The sequence below is a fragment of the Lissotriton helveticus genome, chromosome 2_1 (genome assembly GCF_964261635.1).
Source record: "Lissotriton helveticus chromosome 2_1, aLisHel1.1, whole genome shotgun sequence".
Taxonomy (NCBI): Eukaryota; Metazoa; Chordata; class Amphibia; order Caudata; family Salamandridae; genus Lissotriton; species Lissotriton helveticus.
This window is the reverse complement of record NC_136059.1, coordinates 1,518,894,732-1,518,913,840: the sequence shown is the minus strand read 5'-3', so window position 1 is coordinate 1,518,913,840 and position 19,109 is coordinate 1,518,894,732. Positions and strand designations below refer to the sequence as shown.

The window sequence follows — 19,109 nt, the reverse complement described above, 5'->3', positions numbered from 1 at the left end:
TTCCGTGTTGAGCAGTGATATCGGTATGTATGATGAGCTTTTGTTTTTAGGCGTACCATTTTTTTGAATAACTACTATGTTTGCTAGTCTCTGATCTAGAGGGAGAGTTCCCACATAGCTGCAGGGCAAGGTGCAAGTCTGCTGGGAGCAAGTTTGTATAGTTCAATGGTTAAACCATTTGGGCCCGTTGCTTTGCCCGAGTTCAAATCTTGTATTGCTCTTTCTACCGCTGTAGCGACCAGTTCCTGTTCTAATTTGTTTCGATCATCGTCAGAGAGTACTGGTAGGGAGATATCTTTCAGGAGGTATACTGCCTTTACAACAAAACTTTTACAACGAACTACCATTACAACGCAACTTTTACAACGCAAACCATTACAACGCATAGCGCTGGGGGGCGCTCTAGGATAGGGAATAGGTTTAATGTACTATCCAACACCTTCCCTACTATCCACGGGGACTGGAGTTGGAATAGTAAATTAAACTATTCACTATCCAGTGCCCAAAAGCATTATGCGTTGTAATGGTATGCGTTGTAAAACTTGCGATGTAAAGGTAGGCGTTGTAAAAGTATGCTTTGTATCGTCATACATCCCTTTCAGGAATGTGTCCGCATCTACCTCTGTATAAGCTGTTTGGGAACTATAAATTTGGGCATGGTAACTGCCAAATGTGTTTGCAATATCTTGCGACTCAGTGTATATATTGGTAAGTTAATCACTGAGTTCCACCACAACTCTACTGGCTTACTCTCTGCGGTCCAGCCATGCTAATAATTTACCGGCCTTATCCCCCACTTCGTAACTTCTACTAAGAGTTTCCCTGTATTGTACTTTAGCAGCATCTGTGGCGTGGGCCACATATTCTTTTGTTTTTAATTTCAAGGAGTGTCTGACTTCCTCTGCATTAGTTTATCTTAACTGACTTTTCCAATAACAGTATATCTGCTTCAAGCCATTACTGCCTGTTTTTCTTTCTTGGTGCCTGCAATCAAGGAGACAGCATAGCCTCTGATAACTGTTTTATAGGCGTCTGCGAGGACTCTACCGAATTTTCATTTCCACTGAAATAAAGATCAATTTCTTTTGCTAGCTTTTCTTTTATCAAGGGAACCTTGAGATACCATGGATTTATTGGGGCCACCCTTCCAATCTGCAGCTCCCCCACCTCTATCAGGGCCCAGATAGGCGAACGGTCTGAGATTCCCCTAGCTAGGTGGCTCATCTCTGTATCCTGTTCTAGTTGATCCGCTGTTGTGATAATATAGTCTATTCTGGACATTCTGCAGTGGGCACCTGAGTAAAATGTATATTGCTGCTCCATGGGATGGCGCGCCCTCCAAATATTGATGAGTCCCATTGCCTTCATGAAATTATGTATCTGTGTACGGGAAGGCGGCAGGTTTTTAGGGGGCCAACGATCGAGACTATCTGACACAATTGAATTAAAAGCTCTCCCCACAAGGAGACTCCCCTCCGGCAGATCGAGCAGTAAATCTCCCAGTTCACCAAAATCTGAGGCATGGAGGCCGGTAGGAATATACACGGACACTAGGTTAAATATGCGTCCTTCCCATCTCCCTGAGATCGCAACAAATCTCCCCAGGTTATCCGTCCAAGTGTGGTCAGTCGCCAACTGGAGGCTTTTACGCATCATTAAACCCACTCCCCGAGATCCAGTTCCAAACGCAGAATGCGCCACAAGCCGGAAGCCCCATCTGGTCAATGCCTTGCACGCATTTCCCAACATGTGTGTCTCCTGGAGTAAAACGACATCAGGCGAATGTCGCTTTATGTATTGCAACACAATGCCTCTCTTTATCTTATCACCAAGGCCGTTGACGTTCCAGGATAACAATTTAAGTCCCTGCTTTAATATTGGACCACTTCTAACTACAATAATAGTATGTGTCGTGCCCCAAGTCCGTTCAGGCCATTCACCATCAGAATATGGCGCAAGCAGATAACGAGCATTACTTTTCTTTTGTCTCTCAGTGCAAGGAGTGCGAGTCCCAAGTGGACCGAGTCTGTCATACCATGTCATCAGTATTTAAACTAAATAACAAACTTAACAACCTGCTCGTCTCCCCATTTCTGTCAGAGCTTATAGCTGAGTACGTCGTCCTATGTTTTCTGTCAACAGTGCCGGAGTTGCTAGCTGACAGTATTCCCACCTGCCCAATGACTTCCCTTACCCCTAACCCCCTCCTTGCATCCCTGCATGGCGGTATTTGAGCCTCCCGCCTCCCCCAATCTGCAGAGCGCCTATCGCCCACCCTGGAAACTAGTGGTGCGTGGATCAGCCACCCACCCGTTCGGCAACAACTGTCATAGAGAAAACCTTGCTTAATTAGAACTATGTTGGAGACCCGATCCGTCCCTCATTATTCCATTCCCCAGTCTCTACTAGGAATTAAATCATACATTATTCAAGACCTTACTTACATTACCATAAGGGAAGGCGAAGTCCACTTAGGCAGAGAGGGGCAGAGGAGGCTGCTTCTCAATTTGAATGAACAGCGGCCCAGAGTGTCGAGGAGTTCTCTTGGATTGTCGTCGACCAGTGGTGAGCAACCGGATTGCCTTCTTGCAGCATGCTCAGTGCGGGATTACTCCAGTCTGTCCCATTGACTTTGAGGATTCCTTTTCCCCCCACAGTTCGCCATCCAAAGAACCAGTCCCAAGCTTCATCAGGGGTAGCGAAGAACCATGTATTTCCTTCCACTTCCACATGCAATTTGGCTGGGAAGAGCATTGCGTATTTAAGTCCCCTTTTGCGCATGGCCTTCTTTATCTTGAGAAAACTACGATGTTGGCGCTGGACCTTGAGCAACAGGAGGCACAATCTGGGCCGTCTGTAAAATAATATCCCTGTCTCTGTAGTTGAAAATCCTTCCCACAATTGGTCTTGGAGGTGCTCCCGGTTTGAGTCTACCTCCCGTTCAACCGTGAAGAACTTTGATGGCTTGGCAGGCTGCAAGAGGGTAGTAAACAGTCCTTCAACAAACAGGTCCATCGCCGGCCCCTCTGCACTCTCTGGCACTCCGAGAATTCGTATGTTATTTCGTCTTGCCCTTCCTTCATAATCATCCAGTTGTTCGGCCATTTTCTCATTACAAGCTTACAAGTCAGCCATTTGCCTTTTTAGCGTCGTAGTGTCTTTGGCTAGGGAGCTGGGGGCAGATTCCACTTCTTTAATTCTAGTGTTCATGTTTCGCATATCGGCCTGAATTAGAGAAACCTCACTGGAAACTGCATCAATTTTACTTTCAATCGACGTTGTTACAATTGTGATGGCGGTCATTATATCTTGCAGGGTCAGGTCTGGCGAGCCCTCAGTCGCCTACGATTTATCTGGTAGGTCTTCCCAGGGTTTCTCTTTCAGGCCCGATTCCTTTTGCCAGGCATATTTCTCCAGCTTCTCCTGCAGGGCCGCTTTACCACTTCTCCCTCCAGCCATGTCGGGCCCTGGAATGGGTTTCGCGTCTGTAGTAGGGGAAACACACTGCACACTACCCTTGCAGTTCATCCAAAATATGTCAATTGTCTCTGCTACTGGGTTACTTCAGGTTTTTCGGTTGACCCACGGCCAGGCCGTTTTCACAGCTCCTATGTGGTGTTGTGGTTAGCACAGTTAATTTACAGCGTGTGCAGACCTCCGTTGACCCACCACCACCACTGGGCTTTGGTCGATTGCCCAGTACATCAGCCGTCTATCTCAGGATACTTTGCAGTATAGAGTGCGCCTACACAGCACCAAAATCCTACCCCCTCAATCCCCTGTGGTGATGTGCCAAGATAAAGTGTTGCAGAGATTTGGAAAATGAAGTCAGTCCCAACTGGCAATATGCTCCTGGGAGATATTAGGGGCAGTATGCCAGTGGTTGGTCGGTGGTCGCTTTGAGGATCAGGCTGGCATCCAAGTTGCGCTGGGCCACTGCTCTCCCCAGTCTTCACCCCGCACCGCTACCTTCATATGTAGGGACCACCAATGCACCCTCGCGGCTCAAGGTTCCTTCAGGGGGGTAGCTGCGCCCAACTATGGCTGCGGAGGACTCGGTCGCACAGGGCTCGTTACATGCAGATGTTCCAGGGAAGCGGTCGTTGAAGTATTTTTCACCTGCCGCAGCCGCGCCCTGGGGTCTCTGCACCACGCTGCGGTCACCTTTAGGACTTGTGTCCCCCTGCTGAATCTGAGCACGGTAGTCAGGTTACTACCTGGCTGTCCGGATCGCTCCAAGTCAGGTCGCAGCCGGGGCCGTCTCCAGGATGCAGGCCACGTCAATTGCAGCCGTCCGACACTGAACGTCGGCTCAATTAGCACGGCACCCCTCCTGGATCTGCGTACGGGTCAGGTTACTACCCGGTTGTCCGGATCGCTCCGAGACAGGTCGCAGCCGGGGCCGACTCCAGGATGCAGGCAACGTCAGTCGCTGCCATCCGGAACTCCACGCCGCCTCGATTACCACGATGCCCCTCCTCCTCTTGCAGGCAACGCAGCGAGGCCCGGGTTGTGTGAAGTCAGGCCGATCTCCGCTTCTCCTCCCCGTTACCTATGATTTTTAACATGGGTTACTCCTTTCATGTTCCGGTCTGGTTATTCAGCCATTTTCCGGTTCTCCATGCGGATTACTGTACGGATTTTAAGTTGAACGGGCGCTTCTGGCCGGAGCCGCTCTGCTACACAGGCATTTTGCTCGGCGGTTGGCCACGCCCCCCCATAAAATGGCACTGTTAATACCTCCCAATAATGTACACTTGAAGAATTCTCAAAGTTGACTAGTGCATTATGCTTTTGTGCATATGTTACATTGCACACAAGAACCTAGGTTGATATTGTTTACAAGTTATGTTTCATATCGTTGCATAGAAAAATTTAACTGTTTATTGGATATTAACTATACACTGATGTGAATCGGGCACTAAACACAGATATGCAGTCATGTTAGTACTGTTGTGCAAGGTTAGTGATTGATTGGATTTATATTTAACTGTCTTGAAAAATTTTAACTAAAGATTTATTTTTTTAAGTACTGGCCAAATTCAGATCTACTTCTGGAAGGCCAGATGTGGAATTCTCTTACAGAACAACTTGAAAAACTGAAACTCATCTTCTTCCCAGAAGGCTCATTCAATATTATTCACCTGAAATGGTGGGAAAGAATGATTTGTTATTTTCCTGAAGTTATTGAGTCGTGAGCTGGATTAAGCCTGAACTGTGAGCATGAATTATATCAAATCCACTCTATTTAATTTAAAAAATAGATACTTGCTGCTAGTTCTGGATGCCTATATTTGCTGGAATTATCTGTGCTCTGTGAACTTAATGAGTGCTGACTTTGATGTACCAAAGAATGGGTCCCCAGGTCTGAGTTTCCACATATAGTATTCTAATTAGCCAGAGCTATTCAGCAAAGTAAATGCAGCTATAGCAGCACATTTAATTGTGCACTGTACTATGTCATTTTCTATATTTAAGTTTAGTTATTCAAGTTTTAGTAAATGATTCTTCATCTTATTGTTCCTACAGTGGATTCTGATGGTGTTCTTTGAGCTTTGCTGCCCTGTCAAGCAGCAGTAATCATATAGTTGGCAGTCAGTGCTTCTACTGCATAGATGGCAACCTTTGGATGTTGTAGTCTTAATAAAGAACTCATTCTGCTGAATATCCATACCTACAATGCCTTGGAGCATGGAATGAGGACCAAATAGGTAATCCTGCTGCACTTTTCCCTTGAAGAACATGTGACAACAGGGAAGTGTCTCCTCTTCAAAACCAGGAAGAGATCCTAAAGCCAAGTTAGGTTGTATCAATTTTTACCAGTAAAAGAGGTACAAAAGCCAATGCCTCTGTGCCATATGTATGCACGACTTTGAGTGCATTGTAGGTAGGGACTTTTCCAGTCTTGGCAAAGGCCACTGCCCTAACTGGGTACCGAAAAAGGCTGAAACATGTAGGCAAAATAACAGTGGATGTTCGGCATTCTTTTTGAACGGCATCCCTTAACTATTTCTTAAAGATAACTAGGGTACCCACCAAATCAAAGAGATAACCTTTGGGTTCACCCTGAGGTATTTTTTGTGTATCTTGATCCCTGCAGTTATTCAGACAAGATTTATATTGAACTCCCATGAAAGGTTAAGTCCATCATCACAGTATTTACCAACTAAGATCAGAAAAGGATGTAGCCTTACGGCTAGAGCGGTCGACCTCGAAGCTGGGGAACCGGGTTCGAGTCTCGGCAACAACGCTCAACATCCTCTGATTCTGGGCAATCACTTAATCTCCCGGTGCCTACCAAAAGAAAATAATGTGTCCATCTGTAATGGAACTAGTGCTCATGTAAAGCGCTCTGATATCCGATGTGTTTTAGGTCGAGTTCATGCTATAAAATCTAAAAAAAAATAATAATAATAATAATTTTGTGGATTATGTATTTTTTCCAATATTTTTTAAAACCTTTGACTTTCTAGGGGGCCAGTAACTTTGTTCCCTAATAACTTTCACACTCAATGTGAGATAGGGTATAAATACGGAGGCTGTGCAACGGTTATCATATCCTCTCACTCTCTCATGTGCGAAACTTTGGATGAAAGGACACAGTGACAGCAACTGTTTTAACTGTTTGAGTGAGAACAGTGTGCTGGAGGGTGTATGTGCCACAATCTGTCCTCTTCCCTATGTTCATATGTCTATCCATGTAAACGAAGCGGGAAGCACTCGCAATCAAGCATGAGGATTTGAAATGTAATATGTGAGTGTACTATAAATATATAGATATGTGTCTCTATCTAACAGGTGATAACAGTGGAAGGCAGACTTTGGCATTTAGGATGAATACTAATGAAAACCAAAGACCAAAGAATCCTCATGCATATCCGAGAAGGGAAAGAAATGATTGCACAGGTGAGCACCTTTCTGATTCAGAGCAACTTACTAGCATTGCATGCATCCTTCCCTGCGGTTGTTTACCAAACCTTTCCTAAAGGGATTTGTGATTTGTATTAGCTAATCAAGGCATGGCCAATTCTGGTCTATCTCAGTAACTGAAATCAGCAACTTTGTGTTCGAGGCATATGAGCTGCAGATCTCACACTGAGCATTAGATCGCCACCTGGTGTTGGGCTCGGATGATTGCATGTTGTTGTCTTCTTTGAAGAAGTCTTTGTAGTCACGAGATAGGTGACTCCTCCCTTGAACAATAGTGCGCATGGGTATCGACTCCATCCTAAGATTGTTTTTTTCCGCCACTGCGTTCAGATTTAACTTTTCCGCTCCGGTTCGAACTCTACCTTAATAGTAGTTTTTTTTTAAAAACAGATTTTATTGACAGATTGCACACATGGCGCAGCACTCCGCATTCCGGAGAAAACTGCAGATCAAGTACACAGCATCAGATGATTGGCAATCTTAGACATCATTTTGAATCAACTAATAACATCACAACCTACCAGTCCTACACCCCCCACCCCTTATCCCACCCCATCCCCCAACTCCCTCCACCCGGATCCCACCCTTCCCAGCCGCACGATAACGTCTCATACTTCTCATAAGCCATTCTCTAGACTGACAGTGTACATACACTTTCCCTCCTGGCCCCTTTACGGCGTCACCGGGCACTCCTCCTGTTCCACCGGTGGTTCCAACCACACGCCCCGATAGTCCGCCCAGCGCCACCATATCGTATAATGTTTCCTTGGGCAGCCTCTGGCCTCAAAGATTGACCGCTCCAGCCCCATACAGAAGTCTAGCCCTTTCTTCCACACCAGCACCGAGGGAGCCCGGGGATCTTTCCTTGCTTTGGCCACATCTCTCTTGGCTATGGTTAGGCCTAGCAACAGTAGGTGCCTTTTATATGCGTTGCCCCCTACCCCTTCTAGCACATGTAATAGACCCAGTTGTGGAGTACGAGGAAGTTCCCATCCCAGGACCTCAGACATACAGTCCCACACCCCTTTCCAGGACCTAACCAAGGAACTACAACTCCATACTGTGTGGATCAATGTCCCCACCTCCCGGCCACAGCGGAGACAATCTGGGGACGCAATCAGGCCTGCCCACCACAGTCTCTCCCTTGTAAAGTAGACCCTATGTAGATATTTGAATTGAATGAGTCTCAAGCACATCGCTATGGCCGCACCTCTAGGGGCCTCAAGTGCCTCCCGCCAATCATCTTCCTCCAGTGTCCAAACATCCTTTTCCCAGGACTCCCTAAGTTTCTGCAATGATGTGGAGCAGTGTGTAACTAAGGTCTGATATATGCGAGATATCTTTTTATCCCCTAGGTCACCCATAAATACCTTGGCCTCTAGTGGGCTAAATTCGGGTAGGGAGTCAAGGCCCTCCAGGCTCGGTGTAATGGCGTGGCGGAATTGTAAGTTCTTAAAGAATTGAGACCAGGGCATGCCATATTCCTCGCTTATATCTTGGAAGGATTTAAGGGCCGTCCCTGATATCACGTCTCCCAGCGTGGAGATTCCTATATTGTCCCTGCCTCGAAAGCCCTGAAGGGACGCTAGTGCGGGCAGACGTCCATTGTGCCACAAGGGAGTCTCTTCAGTTAACGTGCCAAACCACCCCATACGACGTAGGGCCTGCCTCCAAATTTGGAACACTACCTGGGTGGCTGGTGGCAGCCTCTTCCGCAGTCGTGCCGAGTACAGGACTGTATGTAGAGTATCGGACCCCATAAGATGTCGCTCCAAGGCATACGCCCGGTCCCCCCTGTCTCCATACCACCATTCGTTCAAGACCAGAAGATGGGAAGCTTGATAATACGATTGGATGTCAGAGGTCGCAAACCTCCGCAGTATGTGGACAAAAAACAAGTGCGCAGCGCAACCCGCACCGCTCCTCCCGCCCAAAGAAAGTGCCCCAACGCCGAGTCAACCTGTCAGAACCAGTGAGGCGGAATCAGATAAGGGTGGTCCTTAATAGTAGTTTTGACGCGTAAAAAATTACTCAAACTTTTATAAACAACTTTCGATATCGAAAAACATCGACTCGGCATCACCAGCTCGATTCCGGTTGTCGACGCGGGCCGTTGAGGCCTATCGACTCCGTGAGGCCTACAACTCACGGAAAGGACGCCATTCAAAAGATGCACCAAGTGTGGAGCAAAATTTCCACACAGTGACCATCACGAGATCTGTAACCTGTGCTTATCGCCAGAACACGATGAGTCCAGTTGTACAACCTGCGCATCATTTTGATCCAAGAAGACCATTCGAGATCGGAGGGCCCTTCGACACGATTTGCAGAGATCGGCTCCGGAACCAGTGGATATCTTAGATGAAGAACCATGCGTCCCAGAGGAAGATTCAGACAATCTCCAAATCGTATCTGAGGCAGACGACTCCGATGACTCCATACCTTCGGGTCAATGTGTGAGTACCACTGCCCCTACCTCAGACCCAAATAGATCGAAGGCAAAGGTCAACACTCCGCCACCAGGGCCCAGTCGCGACCGAAAAAAATACTTTGAAAGCCCCACCATCGAGCCCGGCTCCGAAGAAAATCCTCAAGCGTTCCGGTAGCTCCATACCGAGCAAACCGCATGTGCCGACACCACCACCTCCCTCTGCACTGAAACCGAAAGAAGTCCTGGTTCCAAAACACAATCCGAAACCGTCGACTTCTAAAGACCATACGGCTCCGAAAGCAATTAAGCCTGCTTCCAACGCTTCGAAGCCGACGAAAACAGCTTTGACTCCAAAGCCGATATCTTCGGTACCGAAACCAACAAAACCTGATTCTGATGCTCACAAGCCCTCAGAACAGGTTTGGACCTCAAAAACAATACCTTCGGTGCCAAAAGCTATGCCAAAGGACCCTACAACAGCTCCTAAGGCTAAAGACAAGCAACAACCATGTCCGGAACCGCAAAAATCGGCGCCTAAAGTGGTTCCTCAAGGAGAGGAGCTTTTTCAACCAGATCTTCTACAAAAAAGGATCTACATTGATCCACAAACAGGCACGTTTCCACTACACCATACAGGAAGAGGAAAGCAGATTCAGCACCTGCACCTGCAGTGCCTGTCAAGAAGAAGGACTCTGCCAGATCTCCTCCTATGCACCCTTCTTCTCCTGTACCTTCTCCTTCACCTCCTCCTCTGTCAGACATTTCACCTCAAATTTCTCCTCTTCATTCTTCACCACATACACCTCCTCAGAATGATGATGAGTTTAGCAAAGGGGGAGGGGGAGACCCAGATGAGCCTTTTCCCTATGTACCGGACTGGGAGTATCCAAACCCACAGGATGTGCCAGATATTCCTCACCCACATACATATCCATCCAAACCTTCTCCTCCAGAAGACAAGATTGGTTTTGGATATCTAATCAATAGGGCTGCCATAAAATTAAAAATCATAAAGTCACAATGCACTCAGATGAGGCAGAAAAAAATGTTGTATTAGATACTTGTGAACAATCCCAAAAATCTGTTCAAATAATCCCCATGATTAAAGGGGTCATTAAGCATGCCCCAGAAGTGTTTAACGATCCAGTAGGAGCTAGAATCATAAATTCAAGGATAGAGGAAAAAGTACAGGCCTTCTCCAGCAGATCCTGCCTACATTAAGGGACAGCTATCCTTAGATTCCTTAGTCATTTCAAATGCTAGAAACAGGGCAAACTCCCAAACATCAGGTGAAGCACCACCCCCTGATAAGGAATCAAAAATAATAGATGCTTCAGGCAAAAGAATAGCTGCCCAAGCTAGCAATACATGGCGCATAGCTAATAGAACATCTTGGACCCATCCCAGTCCGGATTCAGAAGAAACCACAGCACCGAGACAGCCCTCATCGCCGCCACAGACGACATCAGGCGCCTACTAAACAACGGCGAAACATCAGCCCACCTCCTCCTGGACCTGTCAGCCGCCTTCGACACGGTCTTCCATCGCACTCTAAAGACACGCCTCCTAGAAGCTGGAATCCAAGAGAAGGCTCTTGACTAGACCACGTCCTCTCTCTCCGGCAGAACCCAGAGCGTCCGCCTCCCACCCTTCCGATCCGAAGCCAACGACATCATCTGCTGCGTCCCCCAGGGCTCATCCCTCAGCCCGACGCTGTTCAACGTCTACATGGCCCCCCTCGCACAAGTGGCCCGCCATCACGACCTCAACATCATCTCCTAAGCCGACGACACCCAGCTCAACCTCTCCCTCACCAAGAAGCCAAGCACCGCTAAAAACCAACCTCAACGAGGGAATGAAGGCCGTCGCCGACTGGATGAGGAGCAGCCGTCTGAAGCTGAACTTGGACAAGACGGAGGTCCTCATCCTCGGACCCACCCCCTCAGCCTGGGACAACTCCTGGTGGCCGACCACACTGGGAACAGCACCAAAACCCACCGACCATGCACGCAATCTAGTATTCATCCTCGACTCCTCCCTCTCCATGTCGAAGCAGGTCAGCGCCGTCTCCTCCTCCTGCTACAACACCCTCCGCATGCTCTGCAGGATCTACAAGTGGATCCCCACCGAAACAAGAAGAAATGTGACACAGGCCTTCGTCAGCAGCAGACTGGACTACGGCAACGCACTCTATGCAGGAATCCCAGCCAAACACCTACGACGACTACAACGCATCCAAAACGCCTCCGCCCGACTGATTGTCAACGTCCACCGCCGCAGCCACATCACCCCCCACCTGCAAGACATACACTGGCTCCCCGTCGACAAGAGGATCACCTTCAAGCTCCTCACCCACGCACACAAAGCACTCCACAACGCCGGGCCAGCCTACCTGAACAGCAGACTCAGATTCCACACCGCCAGCTCTGCTCCGCCAGCCTCGCCCTCGCAGCTGTCCCCCGCATCCAACGAACAACTTCCAGCAGCAGATCCTTCTCCTACCTCGCCGCCAAGACCTGGAACACCCTCCCTACCCACATACGGCAGACCCAAGACCTTCTCGCCTTCAGAAGGCTCCTCAAGACCTGGCTCTTCGAGCAGTAGCAGCATCTCTCCCCCCCCCCCCCCCCCCCCCCAGCACGTTGGGACCCCTACGGGTAAGTAGCGCGCTTTACAAGTACTCTGATTGATTTATTGAATACACAAGCCCTCCTTGCAAGATACGACAGGGCTCACTATGATCAGTTAGAGAAACTCTTACAACACCTCCTGACCAATATAAAGCACAGGCAGATGACCTTATTCAGGAAGGTAAACTAATTTCAAATGCCTCAATAAAATGTGCATTTGATGTTGCAAACACTGCATCTAGAGCAATAAACACTAGTGTCCTGCCTAGACGTCATGCGTGGCTACGCATTTCAGGATTTAAGCAACAAGTGCAAACTACTATCTTAAATCAGCCATTCAACCAACAACAACTGTTCGGACTAGAGGTAGATACAGCACTTGGAAAAATGAAAAAGGACACTGATTCAACCAAATCTATGGGAGCTCTGCAATCCACCCAAGCTAGAGGCTCTTTTTGTCGCTCCTCTTATAGAGGAGGCTCCAAACAAGCTGGAGCAGACAATTCAGCTTCCTTTAAAACTAACACACAAACATCTTCCAATAGAGGATATTTTCGAGGAGGCTATAGAGGCAACAACAATAAGGGGAGAGGTCGAGGAAATAACAATAGTCAAACCTCTCCCACCACAAACAGTGACTTTCTTCAGCTTCCCCAACAGCATTCCACTCCTGTAGGGGGAAGACTAACATAGTTCCTACCTGTCTGGAACTCCATCATGACAGACAAGTGGGTAAGACAAATTATCCAGTATGGCTACTGCCTAGAACTTTTAGCTACTCCTCCACACATACCACCCAGACAGCGTCCAATGTCTACAGAGCATCTTACGCTGCTCAAACAAGAAGTTCAATCATTACTTCAAAAAGACGCAATAGAACTAGTCCCTTTACAACAACAAGGTACAGAGGTTTACTCGCTGTATTTCCTAATACCCAAGAAGGACGGGACACTAAGACCGATTCTCGACCTCAGGCCTCCCAATCTGTATATACACTCAGATCATTTTCATATGATCACGTTACAACAAGTGCTCCCTTTTTTGCAATAAGGCGACTTCCTTACTACGCTAGATCTAAAGGACGTCCACTTCCACATTCCCAAACATCCTTCTCACAGGAAGTATCTAAGGTTTGTGCTACAAGGACAACACTATCAGTTCAAAGTCCTTCCATTCGGAGTCACAGCTGCACCAAGAGTGTTTACAAAGTGCCTAGCAGTAGTAGCGGCACATCTCAGGAGGCAACACGTCCATGTCTTTCCATATCTTGACGATTGGCTCATAAAAGCCAAGTCCTTCAATCAATGTGTCCAACACACATCACAAACAATTCAAATATTACATGACTTAGGGTTCACAATCAACTACACCAAGTCACATCTTCAGCCCTCTCATTACATCAATACCTAGGGGCTACAATAAACACGTCTACAGCTCTAGCGTATCCCAGTCCAAACAGGATACACAGCATTCAGGCGTTACTCACAAAGTTTCTGAACCAACACTCTCCCAGCCAGAGTGTTCATGCAACTAATAGGCATGATGCCATCTTGCATTTTTATTGTACCATATGCAAGACTGCAAATGCGCCCATTGCAGGAATGCCTAGCAAGTCAGTGGAACAGGCTCTAGGACAACTTACAGACCTGGTGTTGGTGGACAGCCGCACACATCGCTCTCTGCAGTGGTGGAACACCAAAAACGTTTCCATAGGGCAGCAGTTCCTCGAGCCTGTCCCACAAATAGTACTTACAACAGATGCATCCCTCACAGGATGGAGAGCCCATCTATTACACCATACAACTCAGGGAAAAGGGACCACTTAATAAAAACTGCTCCACATCAATCACCTAGAGCTGCTAGCAATATTCTTAGCGCTCAAGTCCTTCCAAATACATGTACAAAACAAGGCTGTCTTGATCCAGACGGACAACATGACAGCCATGTACTACATACCAAAACAGGGGGCAACACACAGAAGTGGGGTCATCCAGATATAGATCTGCTCGCCACACACGAAAACGCAAAATGCCCAACCTTCGCCGCCAGATTTCCACACCCATTGTCCAAGGGCAATGCGATATGGATGAACTGGTCAGGCAAATTTGCGTACGCTTTTCCGCCATTCCCACTGATACCACTAGTAGTGCGCAAGCTAAGACAACAGTCTCTCAAAATGATCTTGGTAGCTCCCACTTGGGCACGCCAACCGTGGTTCACAACACTGTTCGAACTCTCTCTAGTTCCACACCAAAGACTGTGTCTGGCGCCATCCATGTTAACGCAGAACCATGGAGAGATCAGACATCCAGATCCAAGTCAACTGAATCTAGCAATCTGGCTCCTGAAGTCTTGGTTACCTTAACCTACCACCAGACTGCATGAATATTATTAAGGAGACCTACTACTAGAGCGTGCTATGCAGCAAAATGGAAATGATTTGCCATTTACTGCACCAATAACCAAATTGATCCCCTGGATGCTTCCATCCAAAATATCATTTGCTATCTTCTACACTTACAAAGATGTAATCTAGCATATTCATCCATACGGCTTCATCTTGCCGCCATTGATGTGTACCTACAAAATAGACAGCATCTGTCCTTATTTAGAGTACCTGCAGTTAAAGCATTTATGGAAGGATTAAAAAGAATCATTCCTCCTAGGCTACCACCCTCTCCAGTGTGGAACCTAAACATTGTTCTTACAAGGCTCATGGGACGCCCTTTTGAACTTTTACACAAATGTGAACTGCAATTCCTCACATGGAAAACAGCCTTCCTTACTGCTATTACCTCTCTCAGGAGAGTTAGCGAAATTCAAGCATTCACTATATAAGAACCATTTTTACAATTACACCGTAACAAAGTGGTCCTAATAACAAATCCAAAATTCCTTCCTAAAGTCATCACACCTTTTCATCTAATCCAATCAGTAAAGTTGCCAGTGTTTTTTCAAAACCCAGACTCTGTTGCAGAAAGAGCTCTACACACCCTAGATGTAAAAAGAGCACTTCTCTATTACATTGACAGGACCAAAACCTTTCGTAAAACAAAACAATTGTTTGTAGCTTTTGCACCACCACATAAAGGCAACCCCATCTCCAAAGCTGGTATTGCTAGGTGGATTGTAAAATGCATACAAATATGCTATCAAAAAGCAAAACGCACATTAACAATTCCTCCTAGAGCGCACTCCACACGCAAACTAGGAGCCTCTATGTTTTTTTTTTAGGGAACATTCCCCTAGAAGACATAGGCAAAGCAGAAACATGGTCTACACCACATACCTTCACCAAACAATATTGTGTTGATGTGCAAGCAAAGCAGCAAGCTGCTCTAGGCCAAGCTGTCCTCAAAACTCTCTTTCAAACTACTGCAACAGATACAGACGACCACCGCTAGGGGAAATACTGCTGCATAGGCAATGCTCAGTGTGAGATCTGCAGCTCATATGCCTCGAACGGAAAATGCTACTTACCAGTATGCAGCTGTTCTTGGCATGTAGAGCTGCAGAGTCTCACATGCCCACCCGCCTCCCCGGGACCTGTATCTGTTCCAGTTCTATCTTAATTAGATAAACACACATGGACATCACTTTTTTCCTTTTCTACTAACTCCATCATTTCCCAGCATGGCGAAAAACAATCTGAAGATGGAGTTGATGCCCATGGAACTATTGTCCAAGGGAGGAGTCACCTATCTCGTGACTACAAAGACTTCTTCCAAAAAGACTACAACGTGCAATCATCCGAGCCCAACACCAGGTGGCGATCTAATGCTCAGTGTTAGACTCTGCAGCTCTACATGCCAAAAACAGATGCATACTGGTAAGTAGCATTTTCCTTTTGTTATTTGTTAGTTTCTTCAATATACTATTGTGATGATCGCAATGCCCGCTTGTCCCCGCGATCTGTTTAGTCCCAATCTCTCATCACCAGCCAGCTCCTGACTTGTAGAGTTGTGAAACTCTACCACAACTCTTTATTTTTTTGTTTAAATGTGTTTATTGATTATTTTGTTTTTGTAATTCACATCAGGGTATACAGTTGTATCACAGTTCAATTTTGACTCAATCATTTTCCCTGAGCAGGTTTGCAACGCAACGTGTCTCAATTAAACATCAGAATCTTATTTGATATTGCGATAATGGCTACGCTGACTTAACGAGTATATGATGAGAACATTTACAACATAACATTGGTATAACAAGGGAAATAACACATTGACCCCCATTCTCAAAGTTGAGACATTAAAACAGTGCAACACGGTGTACATCATATATCACCCTACTATAGGGCCTATCTAGTTGCCTACATGCAGCGCTTGGTTGTATGTTGACACCCTCTAGGCTCCTATTCCTCCATTAGTGCCTGCTGCTAGCTGTTTTGGTTGGCTTGGATAAATGTCAGTAAGGAACATTACACCCGTCACCCTCTACCACAACTCTTTATAATGATGGACATAAGAATCAAACACTCACACCCAGTCAACAGATCTGGGTTTAATCCATCACCGTTCTTTAGCCAGAAACCGGTCCTCGGAAGCTTGTTTCCGGTCCAGGGAAGGCATGGTTTGGCAGTTCGGGCTGGACTGTTCCCATGAGGCACTGGGTCAGACTGATTTGCATATGGCCATGTCTGAACTGGGGTGGCAGAGTGGGCTAAAGAACGGTGATGGATTAAACCCAGATCTGTTGACTGGGTGTGAGTGTTTGATTGGTTCAGATGCTCCGTCCATCACCACCCCCTTTTGTACCACTTTGTTCGCCATTAGTTGGCAGGGTATTCTCAGACGTGAGTCCCTTGCTCACTTTGCCACTGGATTCAAGCAAGCCGGGCTGAAGACGGCTGAAATGCCAGAAACCAGTCCTCGGAAGCTTGTTTCCGGTCCAGGGAAGGCATGGTTTGGCAGTTCGGGCTGGACTGTTCCCATGAGGCACAGGGTCGGACTGATTTGCATATGGCCATGTCTGAACTGGGGTGGCAGAGTGGGCTAAAGAACGGTGATGGATTAAACCCAGATCTGTTGACTGGGTGTGAGTGTTTGATTGGTTAAGATGCTCCGTCCATCACCACCCCCTTTTGTACCACTATGGTAAACTCTGCATCTCTGGGGTTCACAATTAGTCGACCACAGTCACACCAGACTCCTCCACAGAGACTACTCTTTTATATAAGCCATCTTCGATATGGTGCTGCTCTGGGCCTTCCCTTTGTTGCATTAAGTCCAAGACATACAGGCTTTGATCCCATTGTTTCAACCTTGGTCCTGGATCTCAGTGGGAGTGGCTCTGAGTCTTCTTGGCCTATTGGCCTCCTGAATCCTACTTGTCGTCAGTGCCAGGTGGCACATGTGGGCTCCACAGTGGGATCTGAAGTCTAAGTGGGCCCAGTACCTGAGGAACTGTTAGATTCCATCCAGGTTTAGGAGGAGACTGCAAAAGATCTGCAGTGGTGGCTGCTCGACCGCATTTCCAGCAACAGACCACTCTCCCTTTACCACCCAGAGTTGACGGTGGTAAGGGATTTGTGTCACTACTGGATTGAAAAGGTCACCTGGGAGAGGTGGCGATCAGAGGACTCTGGTCTCTAGTGGAATCCCGACTCCACATAAACCTGTTGTAGTTGCGAGTAATCCACCAGGTTTTGAAGGCCTTCCTGCCCTTCATAAAGGAAAGGCTGATGCAGGATTTCATGGGCAACACCACCGCTATGTGGAACGGCAACAAGCAGGGCAGGGTGGAGATCTGGGTCTGTGTCAAGAACCTTTTCACCTTTGGTGTGGGCTGGACCATCATTGCATAACCCTGGTCATGCACCACCAGGCTCGATCTTCGAATGCCAGAGTGGATGAACTTGGCAGATGGCGATTGGCAGATCACAAATGGCGACTACATTCCAATTTGCCACTGGGAATCTCCCAACAATGGGTAGAACCCTGTCTAGATCTTTTCGCCAAAGTCAAGAATGAGCAGCGTCAAAAAGTTTGCACCCTGGAGTTCCAGATAAGACTCTTACTAGAATATGCGTTCAGACTACTGTGGAGCATGGGATTCTCCTGCCCCGAGTCTTGAAGAAGATCAGGAAAAACTGGGTCCAAGTCATCCTACAGGAGCCAGATTGTGCCAGGAGAGTATGGTACCTGGAACCTTTGGGCATTAACATCTGTGCCCCAGTCAGGATTTTCTGTTGCAGCAGAAGGGCAGAGTTCTACACTGGGTGCCTGCGCAATCTACATCCCTGTGCATGGAGATTGAGCTGCTGCAGTTGTTTGCGTTTGATGTAGCTCCTGAGGTTGTTGATGTTATTTTTGCAGCACGGAGTCCTTCCACAAAACCCATTTATACAGGGTGCCTGGACAAGTTTCTGGGCTGGTGCAGAGCCCGCAACACGGCCTTGTTGCTGACTAAAGTTTCTGATGTTTTATTGTTTGGTTTGTCTTTGGCACAGCAAGGACTTACAATGGGCACCATTAAAAGTTATCTGTCAGGCCTTTTTTACGTTTTCCGGACCATCCCTTTTGTGATGCCACAGTGGATTTAAGTTTAACCTTTGTTCCTCGTGTGCTCTCTCTTTGAGCTGTTTGTTTAATTTTCTGACTCTGGAATATTTACTTCAGCCCACCTCATAAATGAGCTTCAGGCCCTGTCAGTGCATTCACCTTACACCACCTTTTTTCCAGACATACCTGTTACAGATCGAGGTGGGGTGGGGGCCTTTTGACTAAGATTGTGACTCTTTTTCATGTTGGGCTATCCATCACCTGCCCGACGTTCTTTGCTCCGCCTCACAACCCTAGAAAGAGGAAGAGAGACTTCATCTGTTGCACCCCAAGAGAGCTTTGAGCTTTTACACCGATTGCACTAAAGACCAACAGGTGTGCGATCTGCTGTATGTTGGGCTCCCTTAGCCAAAGAAAGGCAAGGCGGTGCAGAAAAGGACATTCTCCAAGAGAATAGCCCTCTGCATGGATAGTTCTCTACACCAAGACTTGCAATGCCTTAATTATCATGTAACCATTCTGTACGTCCTTCCCTGCCACACGGACTGAGACACAAGAAACCAGCTGGTGACTGTGGGGCCCACAAACATTTGTTAGGGGACGTACGGGGCTGGG

General features: G+C 47.2%; 2 protein-coding genes across 2 annotated transcripts in view; one reads left to right on the top strand and one right to left on the bottom strand.

Moving 5' to 3' along the window:
• Positions 1 to 19,109, bottom strand: part of LOC144818744 (uncharacterized) — a 397,421-nt gene that overhangs the window by 38,386 nt on the left and 339,926 nt on the right. The gene's annotated exons all lie outside the window — the stretch shown is intronic.
• LOC144818745 (uncharacterized) overlaps positions 1 to 19,109 on the top strand; it is a 220,113-nt gene that overhangs the window by 136,738 nt on the left and 64,266 nt on the right. The window contains exon 7 of the mRNA XM_078676449.1: positions 6,799 to 6,906. Within this exon, the coding sequence (XP_078532575.1) occupies positions 6,799 to 6,906 (108 nt within the window). The remainder of the gene's footprint in view (positions 1 to 6,798; positions 6,907 to 19,109) is intronic.